This window comes from Eleutherodactylus coqui, chromosome 12 (assembly GCF_035609145.1).
Source record: "Eleutherodactylus coqui strain aEleCoq1 chromosome 12, aEleCoq1.hap1, whole genome shotgun sequence".
Lineage (NCBI taxonomy): Eukaryota > Metazoa > Chordata > Amphibia > Anura > Eleutherodactylidae > Eleutherodactylus > Eleutherodactylus coqui.
In genome coordinates this window covers 33,704,102-33,723,931 of record NC_089848.1, presented here as the reverse complement: position 1 = coordinate 33,723,931, position 19,830 = coordinate 33,704,102, and the positions used below count along the sequence as shown (strand labels likewise).

The 19,830-nt window shown below is 43.6% G+C and overlaps 1 protein-coding gene across 4 annotated transcripts in view; it reads right to left on the bottom strand.

Annotated features, from left to right (window-relative positions):
* Positions 1-699: 699 nt before the first annotated feature.
* Positions 700-19,830, bottom strand: part of AMPH (amphiphysin) — a 214,858-nt gene continuing 195,727 nt past the window's right edge. For 3 of the 4 annotated variants that reach the window (XM_066584899.1, XM_066584901.1, XM_066584902.1), the window contains 4 exons: positions 17,415-17,522; positions 13,041-13,262; positions 10,219-10,320; positions 700-2,118 (listed from right to left, as the gene is read on the bottom strand). In XM_066584899.1, the coding sequence (XP_066440996.1) occupies positions 2,011-2,118; positions 10,219-10,320; positions 13,041-13,262; positions 17,415-17,522 (540 nt within the window). In that variant the 3' untranslated portion in view covers positions 700-2,010. The remainder of the gene's footprint in view (positions 2,119-10,218; positions 10,321-13,040; positions 13,263-17,414; positions 17,523-19,830) is intronic. The other variant, XM_066584900.1, reaches the window with a different exon arrangement.

Below are 19,830 nucleotides of genomic sequence, written 5' to 3'. Positions count from 1 at the left end.
GCAGAATATCGCTAGCGATATTCTGTTACGGCTGTAGACAGGGGGCCTTAATAGTAAAAAAGTGGGTATAGGTGCGACCTTGTTAGAGAAACACAAGACATCAGGAGATCAGCTCAATATCACTGGTTTATTGAAACTAGCATAACTATATGTGTTTCGCTGCTATGACACCCCTTCCTCAGTATTTGCTGAGGACACACGTATTAAGTAGAGTTGTCCTTATGGCCCATTAGGGCCTCTAGTGAGGAGGGGGGAGCTGCTTAGCTGGCTGCTGGGGTGGTTATTTGACCCCCTACCAGATGTTATAGAACCCTAATGGGCCAGAAGGATAACTCTACTTAATACCAGGTGTCCCCAGCCAATACCAAACAAGGGGTGCCATAATTCCAAAATGCATCTAGTAGTGCTGTTTTCAGTAAAACAGAGAAGTTGAACTAATCCCTAATGTCTTGTGCTTCCCTAAGAAGGTCACATCCATACCCAGTCTTTCACTACTTACCGACAAAAAAAAGATCTAGCCTTCTTCTCCAGAAATAGTGCGACTCTTCTCTGTGAACGCTGCCTGGCATGACCTACCACACATAGGACAACCCATGGACAAGTATAGCAGTTTCTCTTACCCCGTCATCCTCATTACATGCACCCACAATGTTTTCTGGTCTCTACAGTCCCCGGTATTATAACACACGGTGAGTCATATTGTATGGCTGAACAAAAAGTTTATTAGAGATGACACAACATTGAAAAAAACAGAATAGATACAGATGTTATTTTCATACTGGATACATCGTATATTTGAAGTCTTGCATTTCGTGTAGGCTGGTAAAATAGATCTTCTCTTCAGGATAAATTCTTCTAATATTCTGTAAACTAGAGAGAACCCTTAGCTGTGCATGTAATCTGCTTTCACTTTCTGTCGGTACTTTTAAAGAAAATTTCACATTACTTACGAAGACGTAATTGTTGAATGCTTTGGCAATGGACACTAGTAGTGCTTCATAGCACCGAACTAGTAAACACCACAATGCCAAAAAGAGTTCAAAGCAAAGCACTTGTCAATGATACTACGGACTTAAGAAACTACAGTAAAGAACAACATACATGATACATAACTGCATTAGATATGTCTGGAAAGGACACTGAAAAATAGGCTTTGCAGCAATTCCTTGGTATTAAGACATAAAACTGTGAGGGTATTGTTCAATCTGCTCTTGTTACTTTACATTGACTAGTAAGATCATCTGCAATGCAGCAATTCAATACAATATAGACTCAGTGCACATAAGTTAAGGTTTGTATGCTGATATAGGGTACATCGTAGTCCCACTTAACGATTTACAATATTAAACGTACTATGTTGAAGTGAAAGCCTTGTATTCTCGATATGCACAATGCATTATGACAAGTCTTTAAGTGAATGAGCTTTCCTGGTCACTCATGGTCTTGTATCCACCATGAGATATCATGAACAGAAGGTCCTTCAATAGTAGAGCTCTAGACCCATGATGTTAGGAACCACATATTGGTGATGCAAATTAAGAGTACATAGATGACCATTAGAGCGCAGTTATTAGATGGATGCCCAACAGATGCTGCTGTCCTGGACACAGTCCTCGTTTATCAATTTCTTCCACTGTCATTAGAGATAGATATCAAAAATGATCTTCCAAATAAATAAAATCATTCGTATTTCACAGTAGATCAGATTTCTATTGGAATACGGTTCTTAGGAAAGGTTCACCCAACCTTGATTCTGACAAAGCACAAACAAACCAGTGGTTGCATACAAGTGAACAACATCGACTTTTCTCCATTTACACATTAGTAGGATATAACTTACATCTGGCGTTCATGCTGAATTTGTTTGTTCTCATAGGTTTCACCAAGCTTTATCTGGGACAGGCACCAGTCTTTTAACAGTTAACATTATAGTCTCAAATGTATCTGTTTTTCTCAGAAGGTCAATAAACCCAAATATGAAGCGTCCATCAACATCTTGCCTCACATTAGCTACTCTAGTTTACGAGTAAAGTTTTCTGGAAAGAGTCCCTTGTAAGTCACCGCGTCCTTGTACTGCTGCCAATCAACATCCCGGACGCCGGCAAGCCAACCAGCCTCCTGCAAAATATAGAGGGTACAGTTAGGGTGAACCTTCCTTATGAAAGTCAATGACAATATGGCTATAGTGCAATGATAGTGCTTGGTTGTAATTAGAGATGAGCGAGCATACTCGCTAAGGGCAATTACTCGATCGAGCATTGTCCTTAGCAAGTACCTGCCCGCTCGGAAGAAAAGGTTCGGCTGCCGGCGCGGGTGAGTTGCGGCAGTGAGCGGGGGGGGAGAGAGGGAGAGAAAGATCTCCCCTCAGTTCCTCTCCGCCGCTCCCCACCCGCCGCTGGCAGCCGAATCTTTTCTTCCGAGCGGGCAGGTACTCGCTAAGGGTAATGCTCGCTCGAGTAATTGCCCTTAGCGAGTATGCTCGCTCATCTGTAGTTGTAATCCATTACTCAAACAAATAATTGCTTGATGCCTTGGAGACCCGGCCGATAAGGATGCAACGGTTTTCGGGAGATTTCCATCTCCTCTCTTTAAATGCCATAACTTTATTATCTCTCCATGGACATTGCCGTATTGGGGCTCGGGTTTCTGCATGGTAAACTGTAGTGTTTATTAGCATCATTTTTGGGGTACATATAATGTATTGTAAAACTTTTAGTAATTTTTTGGAGGGCAGAGAGAGAAAACACACAAATTCTGCCGTAGTTATTTTTTTTTACAGCATTGATCACATAGCATAAATGACATGAGAAATTTATTTCTGCAGGTCAATATAATTACAGCGATACTAAAATTATGTATTTTTTTACCTTTTTCTCCACTTTTTCAGAATCAAACCCTTTTCTTTTGGAAATTAGTTATTTTGCATCTCTGCATTGAAAGTCCCATAACTTTTTCACTTTTATATAGGCGGACCTCTGTGATGGCTTGTTTGTTGTGTGACGAGTTGTAGTTTTTATTGGTACCATTTTGGGGTATATGTTGCTTTTTTGATCCCTTTTATTGCATTTTTTGGGGAGGCAAAAGGAACCAAACTAGCAGATTGACTGAGTGTTTTTAGTTTTTTTGATTTTTTTTTTACAGTTTTTGCCACAACAGAGAGACATGATGTCCTTGTGAAAACGCATGCGGTGAGGAGCATAGGCACTGCACGGAACGATCGTCAGGAACAGTAGCATCTGGTTCCTGTGCTGTTTCTATGCTTTAGCCTATGGTACTTCATAAGAATGTTTAATGGATTGTATTCTGCAAATATGTTGAAGTTGAGAAGGGCAGTAAGCACCAATTGTTGGCCAACAGATCATGCGTATACAGAGTTTATGTTCTGGACTTGCCCTTTAGATGTTGGAAGTGTGAATGAAGAGACATGGAGTTTACACCAACATGGACGCTGCGGCGCTTTTGCCTTTTTTGTAAAATTATGTGCCTCAGTTTTGTGATATTTTCTGCTCTTCCCGTTTTGTCCATTTATGTGGAATCATTGGACAACGAGGTATAAAATAATTGCCTTTAAGTTAATAATGTGTTTAGCCGTTAGACATGAGCATCTCTGTTGGTTTTCTGTCCTCTATATGGCAGGATATTATAGGAAATTGAGAAAGGACTGAGATTCTGAGAATTGGCCTAATTTACAGCAAATACGATAAAAAGTTAAGAGAAAATCTAGTAAGAGGACGACACGGAAAAATGGTGAAAATCTGCTAAGAAGTCGGACAAGTTAAATGAGTTTTCTGGCTGCATACAGATAAAGTTCCATCACCGTATGAATGAAATATTAGGCAATTGTCTAATATACTTTGTCTTTCACTTATCATGTATCTTGGCCAACATCCAACCAATGCCTTGCATTTATTATCTATGATTCACATGTATTGTGGCATTAAGACTCCAGGGGGAGCCCAGGGTGGCAGTGCCAATGTGGTTCACTGATGGATATGCAGGGCAACCCGCCGAATTATCATGGCGTCATTAATAGGTTGCTGGTCTGCATGGTGAACTACATATATCAGAATGGTCTGGCACCCTGTATCCACTCTGTGTGGGAGTGTACACCAAGCATCCACCCCCTCATTATCAGGGGGCAGTGTGAGTGGTTGTCTCATCGGTGTCCTGCACAGGTGTTATTGGCTCCTCCATTTGGTAGTCAGCTACCTGCATGGTGAGAGGAGGATGCATCTATATGCACTCCTCACTCAGTAAGTAACGGCCGTTTTCTGTGATTGTTTTTAATTCTTGATTTCCCCTTCTGTGATGTCTTTCACTTCTCCCCTACAGATGGGAGCTTTTGTCCTGGCTTCGCATATCAAGATAAGTGTCGCGAGAGAACAGTTAAAAAATGGATGCCCCCGACGGATATTACACCTCACCCGTAAGCTCCCAAAAAAGTATACGCTTGATATATATATATGTATTTACTGGAGGGCTTGAGCTTTTTTTGATTTTGTATACTGAGAAATTGAAGTCCTTAACAAAATTCAAGCACAGCTCATGGCGGACACGTATGTATTGTCAAGAAATGGGATTACAGTCATTGATTGAGGACAATATTGTTTGCATTTAGGCCGATTTTTTTTTTTCGTGCATATATAGTCGCGATTAAAAATTGACTCTTTTTGAACCAATGCTTTCCAATGGAAGCGGTCACATGTCTGTTTTTTAGAAGCGTAAAAAAAAAAAAAATCGCACCTGCAAAATATAGGTCATGTGACTGCAAATGCACCCGGTAATTTTTCTACACGCGATGTGCGATTCTTTTTCCTACGCCTATACAGGCACAAAAAAAAATAAAAATCGCTGGTCTGACCGCACCCTTACTGTCTGAAAACCTGCACATCTCTAGTCTGAACCGAGGAGCGGATGCGATTGTATCCAGTCTACGTGATGCTCACAATCAGCTGTATAAATCTCTCTGGTAGTTTGCTGCAATGTATTAGTCTGCAATTCACGGACTGACACATGGACTAAGTTGCTCTAAAGGCCTCCTGCCCACGGCCGTGACAGACTCTGGCGGCAGAATATTGCAGCGAGTACGTCACGGCGCCCTCCAAAGACCCCATACTCACCTCTCCGGATCCGCCGTGCAAGTCCCATCTGACTAGTCGGCATGCATGATGTGCCGGCAATGGCTAATGACAAGTAATCACGCCATACTTCCACTGTGAACACAGTGGAAATATCGCGTGACAGGCGGCTTTCATTGACTACAATGGAAGCCATCCGCACGTTTTTCCCGGGGTGATTAGAGTATGCCGCAGTTGCTTTCACGCTGCGGGATTCCATGGTAGAATTCCGCAGCGTGAACCTAATAGCTGCGGTTTAACGCCGCTGATTTCTGCCGCGTGAAACAGCAGAAATCCGTCCGTGGGCATTAGCCCTAACACTATAAAAGTTGTATCACCGAGGAGAGGATAAGAGTTAAAATGTAACTTTTATTGAAGTTGTAACTTTTTAGAAGTTTCAAACACCAAACTGTGTCAATTTATTTAGTGCTGCACTAAGGCCCAATGCACAAGGCGGACTTTTGCTGCGGAATCCGTGGCGAGCGCCTCACCATGGACTCCGCACCAATGTTCAGCCATAGCTTGCAATGCAAATTGATGCTTCCACGCACACCTGTAAGAATCGCAGCATGCTCCTTTTTTTGTGAGGGACTCACATGGATGGCTTCCATTGCAGTCAATGGAAGACGACTAATCCACGGCGATTTCAAAATGTCAATTATGAAATCGCCGCCGATCCACGTCATTGCCGAAGCAGCATTCTCTGCACTGCGCATGCACAACGGCCAACACATCTGCAGCAGATCTGGACAGGTGAGTAAGTGTCTCTGGCCAGGCACTGAGTCGGATCCCGCTGTGGGATCCGACCCGGCTGTGTGCAGGTGGTTTCACACCTGCATTGGGGACTCCACTTTCTTGCTCCGTTCGGAGAGCAGTAAAGAGGATTCCCCATGGTCAAAAAAAGCTCATTCTCTGGACGGGACAAACAGCGCCGGACAAGCCCCCTTGACTATAATGGGGTTTGTTCCCTTTCCGCCAAGCTGCCTGGCTTTTGGATGGAAGAAAATGTGCCGTATGCAGCGCTTTTACTTCTGGTAGTTTGGACCGGATCTGTGACGGAACCTCCGGCCAGAGGTTGTAGATATAATCACTAAGCGCTACAGTGATGTGATATAGCTGATGTAATAACTAAGCACTGCTCTATATATTCTATCAATGTGTATAGCACTAAGACCCTGCGTGTTCCAACGGGTCGGATCTCATCAAAGGTCTAAGAAACCAAAGTATGATATGTAATAAAAGTGCAAACTAGATACTTGTGTGTCCTGGCGAGTATAACGCGGCAAGTATTACCGCACAGCTTGGGGGATGGGAGGATATTGTGGCTTTAATATAGCGATATAATGTGAAATACGCCTCAGAGGGGGGGGGGGGGCTGCCATACTGAAGGCATAAAGGATATTGGCAGCTTCTTATGCAGGTCCTATACAAAAGCCATAGAGGCTAATGTCTGCCTCTAAGGATAGCTTCACACGGGAGATCGCGATATAGCCGCAAGTGCATCGTAGCAAAATCGCATCTCTGTTCACGTGATTTTTGAGCGCCAGCGCTTCTTTTTCTTGCAAAAACATTGCTGCCGCTTGCGATTTTAGAGCGCATTTTTTGCATGATTTTCTCGCGAGAAAGACAATAGGACTTTCTAATGTTAAAAATGCATCACACGAAAATCACAAGTTCGTGCGATGCGATAAAACGGAGGTTTCATAGGAAACCGGGACATAAAAAAGCAAACCGCTGAAACATGGGGCGAGCTGCAATGTATTTTTGTATCGCAACATCGCAGGAGTGAAAACAATGCAAATGGGAATGAAACCATTGAAAATCATTGTTTCATAATTCTGCATTTTCACCCACACTCGCATCGTGCGACAATCACGCGATCTTATCGTGAGTGTGAAGGCACCCAATCGCCCTCACACTGGCAATAAAAACGCGCAAGAAAATCACGAGCGGTAGGGATGTTATAGTGAGAAAAAGCATCGCTGGCGCTCAAAAATCGCGGGAAAAAGAGGCGATTTTGCCATGATTTTCTTGCAGCAAAACCCCGATCGCCAGTGTAAAGGAGCCCTGGAGTCTCTTTCAAATGGGCAACGGCGATATCGGCGCTACAAGATAGCTGCAGTATAGCAGCTTTGTACTTGTGATTTCGCAGCGTCAGTGATGCTTTTTCTTGCATCGCGTCGCCGCCAGTTGCGATTTTCTCACGCGATTTCATCCCAAGAAGGTTGATAGGACTTTCTAATGTTAAAATCGCACTGCATGAAAATTGCAAGTTCGTGCCGTCGATGCGATAAACAAGGAGGCTCCATAGAGAAACACGGGCTACAAAACATCGCAAGTTGCGGCTGTATAGAGCCCGCTGCAATTTTTGTTTCTAGCAACATGGCATCAGACAAAACATCACTAAGGTTACAGAACCCATTGGAAACCATGGGCTTCACATATAAGTGTTCTTTGAAGCGCTGTTGCTTTTTGCGCGATTTTGTAGCCTGTGTGAAAGCAGCCTTAGGCCGCATCCACACGGGCGATTCGATATCGACGCGAGAAAATGGCTGTGAGTAGTGCATCCAGCGCTGGCTCTGATTGGCTGAGCTGAGACCCTCAGCCAATCCCATCAGCGCTTCCAGGAAGATGGGATTTTTCAATCCTCAGCCAGAGAAGATGCTGAAGACCAGTGTCGGGGACCGGGAAAAGACGCCGACGGGCTGACAGCGCTTCTAGGTGATGTATTCCTTTTTTTTAAATTTTTCTCTGCAGCCAGGGGCTTATTTCGGGCTTTTACATTAGGATTTCCTACTGTCAATGTTGTATCGCACGAAAACTGCTTTTTTTGTGCAATATGATGCAACACATAGGAAGGCTCCATAGGGGAACATGGGCTACAAAACAGCGCAAATTGCGGCTGTATAGAGCATGCAGCAACATTGCAAGTCAAAAACCTCACGGTTTCGCGATATGCCCGCGACTTGCGATGTTTTGTAGCTCATATTTCCCTATGGAGCCTTCCCCTCTGTTGCATCGCACGAAAACATGATGCGGTGCAACTTGACAGTAGAAAATCCCAGCGTCAAAGCCCTAAACTAAGTCCTAGCTGCAGGAAAAAAACACATACATCACCTAAGCAGCGCTGTCCGCTCCGCTGAGTCATCTCCCCGGTCCCCAGCAGTTGTTTTCAGGCATGTCGTCTGGTCGCTCAACTTTTTAGCACCACTTGCGACTGAGGCCACCAAATTGTGGTATGGCCACAAGAAAACGCTGTGATATCGCACCGTCCACCGATATAGCGGCGCTTGTGTGAAACGGGCAACATCGCTACAAACCGCATGTATGTGAAGCCCATGGTTCCCAATGGGTTCTTTCACATGGGTTGTTCTGTAGCCCGCGTGGAAGAGGCCTTATGCAACTTTTGTCTGCAGCTGCTGTACCAACAACACACCAACGGTGGCAGTAACACGCTGCGGCCCCGGCTAAAGAATCATTTTATTTTAGTATGGCACTTGCTAACAATAGCCACATAAGAGGCAGACACTACCCTCCATTGAGAAAGGGGCATGCTGGGGGGTACCAAAAGGAAGAGGGTCTTTCATATTATAACAGTAAATTAAAGACACCCAAGTAAGCCTCTCAGCCCACAAGTACTGGGGGAATATGGGAAATCCTCGCTGCTTTATATCTGCCAGGACATGTATGCAGGTTTACCTGACTCGCTTAGTTATTATATGCACCTTGTCCCTGCAGGGTTAGTGATTCCATCTATGACAGGGTTACTGCAGTACTAAATAAATTGACACAAAGTTTGGTATTTGAAACTTTAAATACATTTTTTTAAAGTTCCGTTTCATCCCTGATCCTCTTCTCAGTGATACAATGTGTCAGTCTGGAGTCCAGGCTGTACGGCTCACAGAGCATTGCCTCGTCAGAAAACTAGGTCCGTTGCTCTACTGACAGCAGAATCGGTTTACAGCTATGAAGATGCTCTCACGGACCCTGAAAATGAAACAAAGTCCTGTAGAAAGTTCTACAGCTTTTCATTTATTTAGTGATTGTATTTAGCTGCATGGAAACCATGTAAAGCACAACACACAAGTGATAAGAGTGATAGTGATAATTCCAGCAAAGATAGACGGTAAAGGCAGCACTCCGCACAGCGATACGTAATCAATATGTGACCTTTATTAAGTCCATGCTCCTAAGTGTCAGCAACGTTTCAACCCTGACCGGGTCTTTTTCAAGCTGTGCGGAGTGCTGCCTTTACCGTCTATCTTTCCTGGAATTACATGGGATTTGGGATCCAGTCCCTCCTAAGGCGTGCACCAATTACCATATAGGTATTTGGAAGTGTGGTGAGTGCTGATGACAGAAGTACAGTTTTAGTGATAAGAGTGATAAGTTATAAGTGATAAGAGATAAGAGTGATAAGTGATAAGAGTGATAAGTTATAAGTGATAAGAGTGATAAGTTATAAGTGATAAGAGTGATAAGTTATAAGTGATAAGAGATAAGAGTGATAAGTGATAAGAGTGATAAGTTATAAGTGATAAGAGTGATAAGTGATAAGAGTGATAAGAGTGATAAGTGTGATAAGTGATAAGAGTGATAAGTTATAAGAGTGATAAGTTATAAGAGTGATAAGTGATAAGAGTGATAAGTGATAAGAGTGATAAGTTATAAGTGATAAGAGTGATAAGTGATAAGAGTGATAAGTTATAAGTGATAAGAGTGATAAGTGATAAGTGATAAGAGTGATAAGTGATAAGTTATAAGAGTGATAAGTTATAAGTGATAAGAGTGATAAGTTATGAGTGATAAGTTATAAGTGATAAGAGTGATAAGTTATAAGAGTGATACGTTATAAGAGTGATAAGTGATAAGAGTGATAAGTGATAAGAGTGATAAGTTATAAGTGATAAGAGTGATAAGTTATAAGAGTGATAAGTTATAAGTGATAAGAGTGATAAGTTATAAGTGATAAGAGTGATAAGTGATAAGTTATAAGTTATAAGAGTGCTCGCAGAGGTTTTCTGCTATAATGTGCAATGAAAGTGTCAGAAAGCTGAAGGACATTGTAGTTATCTAAAAATGTTTAATTAGAAAATCTTACCATATCAGCGGATGTTGTGGAGGAAACCACCCAAACTATATCACCTCGTTTAAGGTTAAGTTCATCATCATTCGCTGCCTCAAAATCATGCAGCGCTTCAGCCTGGAAATACATACAAAGGAACAAAAGAAACCCTGTGAGCAATATAGTGACATGGTTCGTATAATCAGGTACATTCAGCTGGGCTATTCTATGATCTGCATGGGAATATTCCAACCATAGGAGCATAGTCTATATTATTGACTGCTATATGTAATATAAAGTCAGTCCACTATAATTAACTTCAGGGACGGCCTGGTATAGGAATCCTTCTAGTACCCCTAGTGATGTGGTAGGGCATTCTGGGTGATCATGGGGACTGCAGCTACTAGACAGCAGGCAATCTGCTCATCGTCTTCCAGGGTACTCCACCTCTTTAGCCTTTATAACATTAAATGCATATAATAGTAATATAATACTGGCAAACGAAGGGAAGTAGAACTTCATTAGTAACCTAACATAATAGATATTAAATAGAAAAGAACAGACTTTACTTTTAGGACGGCTTCACGCGGCGCATTTATGTGTTCACAGAGAATATAACCCATTGATTTCGGTGGGCTCATTCACATTTTCTTTTTCTATACGCAAATTTCGTGTGTCCGTAAGTAAATGTAACATTCTCTACTATTTTGCGCACCAAAGGTCCCCATACAAGTCTATGAGGTGTGCAAATGAACAAAGAGGGGCGCTGCTCACTGCGGAATTACATGGGAAAAAGAAGACATCTGGAACTCATTAGGATAAGCAGCCATTTAAATCGGCGCGTGTCCGTCTGCTGCATGCAAGGCGCCAAAAGCGACAGTAAAATATGCTAATACGCAAGCAGAAAAGACTTGTTCATTGCGTAAATATGTTGTGCTGAGTCGTGCGCAAAACACATATGCCGGAGTGAAACCGCCGGATACTCCATGCTTTGCTTTTCTCGCCGAGTCTAAATGCTGCGGCATTGTGTATGTTCTGCAGGCTCTGAGGTCGCCATCGTCACTTCTCTACCCTTGGGACCTCTGTTCTCTTCTCACATGGCAGGATTACTATGCCCTGAAGAGTCCGCTGAGGTCGCCGTGTCACCAGCGATGCCAGCACAATACTTGTATGACCACAAGACTTACAGCGTGATGATGAGGGGAGAAACACAAAACTAGGTGTTAACTAGTGTCATTATCTTGTGATCAGAGTCTATACAGATGCGAGGCGCACCAGGTACGCCGCGCTACATAGTAGCATCCATAGCCCCGTGTAACAAATGGTTCAGTGTGATTGACGGAAGAACATGCAACCGCTTCTATTTAAATGTAAAGAAAAAGTTAGGGGGAACTTGTCACGTGCCCACAGCGGTAAAAAGTAAGTTCTGGTGCAGCGGTGGGTGACACCACAGAAATCGGTCTTTTTCCAGATTGCCATGCACACGCTGCACCATAGACTTGTACGGGAGAGCGCACATATGGCAATGTGAAAAGTGCAGATTTCTGTGCTGGATCCAGGGAGCGGGTGAATATAAAAAATATGACCTTTTGGTCACCTTTTATTACATTTTTTCGTGGTGACCAAAAAAGCGCAATTCTGGCGTTTACTTTTTTCTGACAATATTCGCCATACGTGGTAAATAATGCATTACTTTGATAGATCAGATTTTTATGGACACAGTGATACGAAATATGCTTTTTTATATTAATATGGGAAAGGGAAGGGGGTTACACTTTTACTTCTTTTATTTTTTTCCAATAATTAAAAAAAACGTTTTCTACTCAGTTTTACTTTTTTTAGTCCCCCAAAGGGAACTTGAACTTGCCATCATTTGATAGCTTATACAGTACAATGTAATACCACAGTCTTACATTATACCACATTTTGACAGGCAGTCTTTGAAGACGCACCTTCATAGACATGTATTCATGGCATACCTGGGGCCTTCAGCAGGCCTCCAGCTGCCATGGAAACCAACAGCACCCTGTAATGTCACCGCAGGGGAGGCTGTTTGGGACCCCTGAACAATGATCAGGCATTGTAGAGGGCTAACAGCTGCGATCAGTGTTAACGTTGATCGCACTTGTTGCAGGCGGGTGTCGGCTGTCACGGACAGCCGACACCCACCTTGTTTGAAGGAGGATCAGCTCACCATCCCATTTTATATAAACCCAGCACACCCAGGACATTAATGAATGCCTTATGGGGTTAAAGTGCTGCAATACCACACACAACCTGTGGACAGAGGAGGCCTTGCTTGTAGAAGAAAGCAGCCATGTTTTTCCACTTCACTACATCCCCTTTAAGAGAATTTCTCTAGCTACTCAAAGCATTTTAATCTGCTTGATTAAAAAGTCTTTTTTAATCAAAAAAGTAGCTTTTGTTTTCCGTATAGATCGTGGTAAAAAAGAGCAGATCTGGGCTTTGCTAGACTCAACAAACTTCACATAATGGCGGATGCCATTTGGATTCCAACATTTGGTATTATGACCTTCAGATGGAGAACTAAACTGAAGAAACTCTGGCATCTACTTCCATCCCGACATGTTACTTCACATAACAAATCACCCTCTTTCTGGACACTTTTGCATCATGTTCTATAAGGGTATGTACAAACCACTCTCGAGGTCACGTCCGAGTCCGTTAAAGTCTGCGGTCATGAATACATTGGAATATATACAGTATATAGGTATCTGCTGTTAAGGTTTTCAATAAGAGTGAAATATGGAAGGATGAAAAAGATGTCTAGAAACTACATTGTGATTGACAGTAAGACCAACATGGTGGCAATCAACTGTACAAAATAACAACCCGACCTTATAGAGGAAGCCGGTAGGCGGCTCCTGAGATGTAGCGCTCTCCGATGTGGGAAGATTGTCACTTTCACTAGCGCTGCCTTCAACTTGCTCAACAGAAGAATCCGGGACGGCATCAATGTCCTCTTTAGGCTCTTCGAGACTTTTTCCTTCATCTTCTCCTTCATCTTCATGATTTGATGCTGGTTCTATTACTACTGATGGTATGCAGGTAATGTCCTGCTAATGCAATAGAGATATATAGATGATTAAAACAAATGTCATTGTCTAAGGGGATACTAATAAAATTAACATAAAATATCTTATTTTTAAATTAAAATTCTAAAACTGTACCAGATGTGAAGCCCATACTGTGTGCTCAATGAGGCTGCAATGTCGCTAATGGACCTCTTTTGTGGTGCTCTTGGCTTTCTAACATATGGCAAAAAAAAGTGTCCAAGACTCCGGTGTATCTTGGGTGCTTACTGGATTCTGTAGCACTTGCTTGATTGCTCTAATTGGCCCTAATTTTCTAAAGGTCTACAACAGATTAACCCCTTAGTGACCAAGCCTGTTTGCGCCTTAATGACCAGGCCAAATTTTGCAAATCTGACATGTGTCACTTTAACATGGAAAAACACCAGAAAGGTTTTGCATATCCAAGCGATTCTGACATTGTTTTTTCGCCACATGTTGTACGTCATTTAGTCGGAAAAATTAGACCGATAGAATTTGTGTTTATTTATTAAAAGCGCCAAAATTGGGAAAATTTTGAAAAAAATCGTCATTTTTTCACATTTACAACTGCAATATCTTAAATATGTGCAAACATAATATAGAAATTTTTGCTAAGATTTATATTTCCACCCGTTTACTTTATTTTGGGCGCACATTGGAAAAACTTTTGTTTTTTTTAAAAACCATTTAGGAGACGTACAAATTTAACATTACTTTTTAGCATTTTGAGGAACACTTTGTTTTCCTACACCAAGCCAAGATTGGAAAGGCTCATAGGAGTCAAAATGATAGATACCCTCACAAGTGACCCCATTTTAAAAACTACACCCCTTAACGTATTCACTGAGGGGTGTCATGAGTATTTTGACCCCACAGTTTTTTTCAGGAATTAATTCAATTTAGAGGAGAAAAAGTAAAATTTCATATTTTTGCAAATCTGTCATTTTAAAGACATATTTTTTTCCTATAGTTCACATGAAAATAATGATTTACACCCCAAAATGGATACCCCTATTTCTCCCGTGTTCAGAAATATACCCATTGTGGCCCTAATGTTATATCTGAGTCCACAACGGGGCCCAAAATGTAAGGAGTAGTCTGTGTCTTTTAAAACAGAAATTTAGCTTGAAGTCCTTTTAGGCCCCATTGCCCACTTGTAGAGTTCTTGAGCGCCCAAAACCATATAGAACCCCCACAAATGACCCCATTTTGAAAACGAGACTCCTTAACGAATTTATCTAGGGGTGTACTGTGTATTTTGACCCAACAGTTTTTGAATGAATTCAAGCCAAGCAAAAGGAAAAAATTGTGATTTTCGTTTTTTTGGCAATTCTGTCATTTTAAAAACAGCTATTTTTGTACAGCACACATATGAATGAACTTTGGGAAAGTATTTTTACAAGTACCTTTTATTCCAGAGACATTTTGCATACAGCACTAAATCTGCAATGTAGTTTTCTAACCCTCCTGGTGGCAGTTTGTGCTTAAGTAAATCACTCCTCAGTAAGAGAAGAGAAAGGTGCATCTGCCATCTTCCTCGAGTTTTCAGAATGACCACGGGCATAACTATAGGGGATGCGGTTGCACCCAGACCCAAGAGCCTTAGAGGGGCCATAAGGTCTCTCTTCTCCATATACAGACCCTGATACTATGAATAAAGCATTAGAGTTGGGGGCCCTGGTACAGGTTTTGCGTTGGGGCCCAGGAGCTTCAAGCTACGTCTCTGTGTTAGGGGGTTAAGAGAAGTTGGGGGCCTCAAGATAAACTTTTGCACCCGGGCCCATGAGCCTTTATCTACAACCCTGACAGTGACCATCCACACTAGTCCTACTCTTACAAAGCATCAGCATGAACATACTCGTGTGCGGCTAATTCATATTTAATTAGAAAGTCTATAGGAGCAGGAAACACGGTCACAGACTCGGGGCTTAAACAGGCAGGCGAGCTTTAGTCCGTTATATGGCTGCGAGAATCACGGCCGCATAACGGGACCAAACAAAACCATGTTTAATGATTTCAATGGTTTCGTTTTCCCCATCGGGATTCTGATGCGTTAATACGACTTGCCAGAACAGATACGACCATCTTCCTGCTTCTTTTACAAACTTGAGCAATAGCGCAGAGTTTGAATAGTTAAAAGAAAACCCGGTTCCTGCGCTAATCTGCTTGGTAGCGGCGAGCGTATCAGCACATGCACCCGTGTGTTTTTGCCCTTACTAGATGTTTACTGGACTGGACCGCCTACGGCCCACGAGCACAATTCATTCAGGCGCCCACTGTACAGTCCAGGGCAAAAACACATGGACGCACGCGCTCTCCACTATCCGTTACAGAACTTATTAGCGCATGAACTGTGTATTTTTTAATTTCGGACTATCCGAACTCCGCTTTATTGCACACAAGTTTGGAAAAAAATCAGTGTGAAGATAAGGCCCGCTGTATGTCTCTCGCACAGAGTATTAACGGGCGGGAATACCGCTGGTGAGAACAAAACCATTGAAGTCAGCGGTCTCGCTTCGTCCCGTTTTGTGGCCGGGATTTTCACAGCTGCATAATGGGACTAAAACACAACCATCTGTTTAAGCTATAAGGCTGCCTTCACACGGGCGAGACAATCGCGCAAGATTTGTGTGTTGTGAGATGCACAAATATGAACGCCACTCTTTTCAATAAGGTCATACACATGAGCGATATTTTCCTGCATGGCACCGCGAAGGAAACAAATCGCGGCATGTTCCATCTTTCTGCGTGATCCATTGTTTTCAATGGGGTCAGTGGCACATCGCACCGTGTGCAAACAATGGGAGAAACTCCACAATCCTCCACCGTGACTGACAGGTCGATATATCCCCAAAGTGATGATGGTGAATCATGGCCCCATATCGCACTCACCCGGGGGAAGTTAGCCTAAGACTGGGTTCATGCGGGACGGAATTGACACGGAATTTCCATGCAGAATGTCCGTATGCCAATTCCGCCCGCGGTACCTATTCCCGGGATTAGCCAGCAAAGTGGACGGCATTTTGCAAAAATCTCATCCACACGCTGCGGCCAAGCCGGACTGAAACTGACAGGCCGCACGAAAAACAAAGATGCAGCATGTCAATTCTTTCTTTATTTCCGCAGTGGCCTCTCTCCTCTCTATGGGGAGAGATGGTTGCAGTGGAGATGCAGGAGGCGAAGCCGTTTCAGAAGCTGCGGACGCGGATTTTGAAGCTGTGCTAATCCCACGGAAATCTTGCTGTTTTTCGGTGTGGGCCAAGCCGCGAGATTTCCACAAGATTTCTGTCCCGTGAGAACCCACCCCTAGAGTGCAGAATAGTTACAAAATGCTGCAGCAACCCCAATAGAAATGGAAATTTGAAATTGAGAATTACTGTATCTCCTATTTTCAAAGAGTAATAAGTGAAGGATAGTTTTCTAATTTTAGAGACAAATGAGGGTCCCTCTGTACAGCGTAGGTGCAGCCCGCCCCAAGTATCCGAATACCCAACTGGGTAAACATTTTAACCATATAGTCAAAAAGGGAGACAAAAAAAATCTTTTCTTTTTTTGGAGTATGTGCTGTGACCTCTGGGTGTAATCTAGTTACATGAGATTGTTATTATATTATCCCCCCCCCCCCCGCCCCACATACACGCACATTGTATTTACCATTTTTTAATACATTGACAGTTAAGGAAGGCGGAGCCTAGGATAGGAAGATAGTGTCCGGCCTCCGGATGTGCCTCCGTATAACTTCAGCCACTCTATGTGTCTTCATGAACAGATAAATTAGCCACTTTATTAGATGGAGGTGTAGTCTGACATATATGCTGCCTGTCTGTATATACTGCAGCGGATGCACTGTGCCATATGCTGCTCGCGTGGGGTTGAGAGGATAGGGGCCCACTCCTGGCTCAGAGCCCATCGGGGGATTCACCTGTGGGCCAGTTCGAGCCTGCGCACGTCAATGGGACAGTTTGCAGTACCATTCCAGCCTGCTGTGCGGTGTACAGATCTGTGTTATTAATGGCTGACCGTGGCTCTAGCATACAGCTAGTCCGTGGTGTCGGACCCCTGCCAATCTAATTTTGATGACCAATATTATATTCCTGGAAGACCCCTTTAATTTGCAAGAAAAAAGAAAATAACTTGGACAACCCCTTTAATTGTTACCTGGGTGACGTCGGTGTCTTTAGCGCTGTCTGGCTCGGGTTCTTTCTCTTCTTCTTCAGCAGTTGGAATGGGTTCCACAACCGTTTCTTCGGTGCTCTCAGGTTCTGTCTGAAATAGCAAGCGGGAGGTCTGCATGAATGCCGATACACGGCGACCGGAGTGTTACAGTCTGATGCTTATGAAGTAGCAGCAAACCCTACCCTTGAACTCTATAGATATTGGATGTAATGCAGTTCAATGGGTTTTCAGGCACTTTACATTGACGACATATCTTGCAGAGGTAGCAGCGAACACGTCACATACATGTGCTACGGAAAAGCTGAGACTCGTATTTTCGTACCGCAGACGGCCGTTCAAAGTGAATGGCAAGAGTCATGCTATCCAAGCAGCGTAGTACCGTGCAGCATGTCTATGGCGTCCGTCTTGCACGCCAGCTGTAGTGCTTGGCACTAGAGGCGCGTATTTGTCAAGTATTGCGGTCAGCCTCGTTTAAGTGAATTCCAGACTCGGCCTCCGGATGGCGCCAGCACCGTATTTAAAAGAAAGATAAAGGAACATCCCATCATGCTGCATTTCAGAGCTAGACCAATCACACATTAATGTCATACTAGACCTCAGAAAAACCCTTTAAGTAGAGAAAAAAACCATCATATTTCATTGTTCTTGTGTTCCCTCGTTATCTCTTCGTCACACTTAGGCCGGCTTCACACGGGCGAGATTCTCGTGCGAGATGTGTGCGTTGCAAGACGTGTAATACTTGCATGAATATGAACCCCATTTGTTTTAATGAAGTCATACACACGAGTGATACGGGAAAAACAAATCATGGCACGTTGTATCTTTTGGTGTGCCCTGGCATCACACATTGTTTTCAATAGGGCTGGCGGCAGGTCTCCCCATTGGAAACAATGAGTTAACCCTTTCCAATCCACTGTCTGACATCTAAAGACATTCTGATTGAAGGCTGTACAGCTCCGATGTTGGAAGACGTCCGGCAGGGTATTCTTACTGTATATTACTGGCCACTCTGTTGTTGGGGGCCTCTCCAGCATGTCACATACCGCAGTACTGGCTCTAGCCAGCAGATGGCGCCATTGTATAATGGCAGAAGGAGAAAGCCCCCTAGGAAACCCTGAATCCAAAATTGGATTGCAAAGGGTTAAGCGTAGCGAGGGCACACCAAAAGATGGGAGACACTCTGCGATCCTAACAGCCGCAGCGCAGGAACTCTACTTCCCTGAAGTGATGCGAGGCGGTTCTGATTTTAAAAAGCCGTGCACCCGCGAGGACATCGCATGTTAGTGAGCGCCATGTTGGGCTGTGATTCACGGCCCGATATTACACTCGCCCGTGTGAAGTTAGCCGTAATCTCACTACTTCATGTCCTCAAGCTGAAATCATTTGTCCAAGTGACCAACATTCAGGCTGGGCTCACATGATCATAATTCGCGGCCTGAATGTTGGTCACTTGGACAAATTATTACGCAATGACATTGTGCACTTGTTGCGTGGCGCTCATCGCCTTGTCCTATCTTAGCGAGTATGCGCACAAAATAAGTGCCAAGATTAAACATGCTATGAGTGTTCTTCCGCAGTACTTCTGGCTGAGTACACTGTAAGGGCTCTCTCACACAAGCGTTTTCTACTGCGCATTATACGTACGGGTTTTGCGCGCATAATATGTGGAAACTAACCGGTAATGGTGTCTATCACACACAGCACGGGTAATGCGTGCGCAAAAAAGAACGCAAGAAGCACTATGTATGTCCATACATGCCAAGATAGTGTATAGGGATTTGTCGGTACTGCTGCGTGCCTCCGCGCGGGCAATATACGGTAATACGCTCGTGTGAGAGAGCCCTAAGTACAGGATAGAAGAGTGTTTATCCAAAATACACCATATTTCTAAAGCTTTTCCTCTTGTTTCATGGCAGATTAACCTCTGAGCTGAAATACCATAAAGGCAGAGTGTTCTTCCATGTGACTCCATTATAGCGGAGGTCTGCTTTAACAACCCCATATAAGGCCGCCTGCAGACAGCCGGTTGGATCCAGCAGCGAGAAGTCTCGCCGCGGGACCCGACCCGAGGGCCTGCAGAGAGCAGCGTGTACTCACCTGCGCCCCGCAGCTCTGGATCTTTCATGTGCCGGCTGCCCCGCACAGAAATAGAACATGCTGCGGTTTGTTTGGTGCGCGAGATTTTGCGCGGCCAAACCGCAGCCGTCTGCCTAGGATTGCGTTTGCTAACGCAATCCTATGGCAGCTTCCAAGGGCGGAAATTCCGTATGCAGGTGGCCTAAGAGGTAAAGACTGACTGCTAGGGTGACATCACATCATGACATTTTCTCAGCAGACTGTTTTGCCATTGTCTTCCTCACTTATCTTTTGCTCTTCAGCCAGCTTTACCAACTTCAGA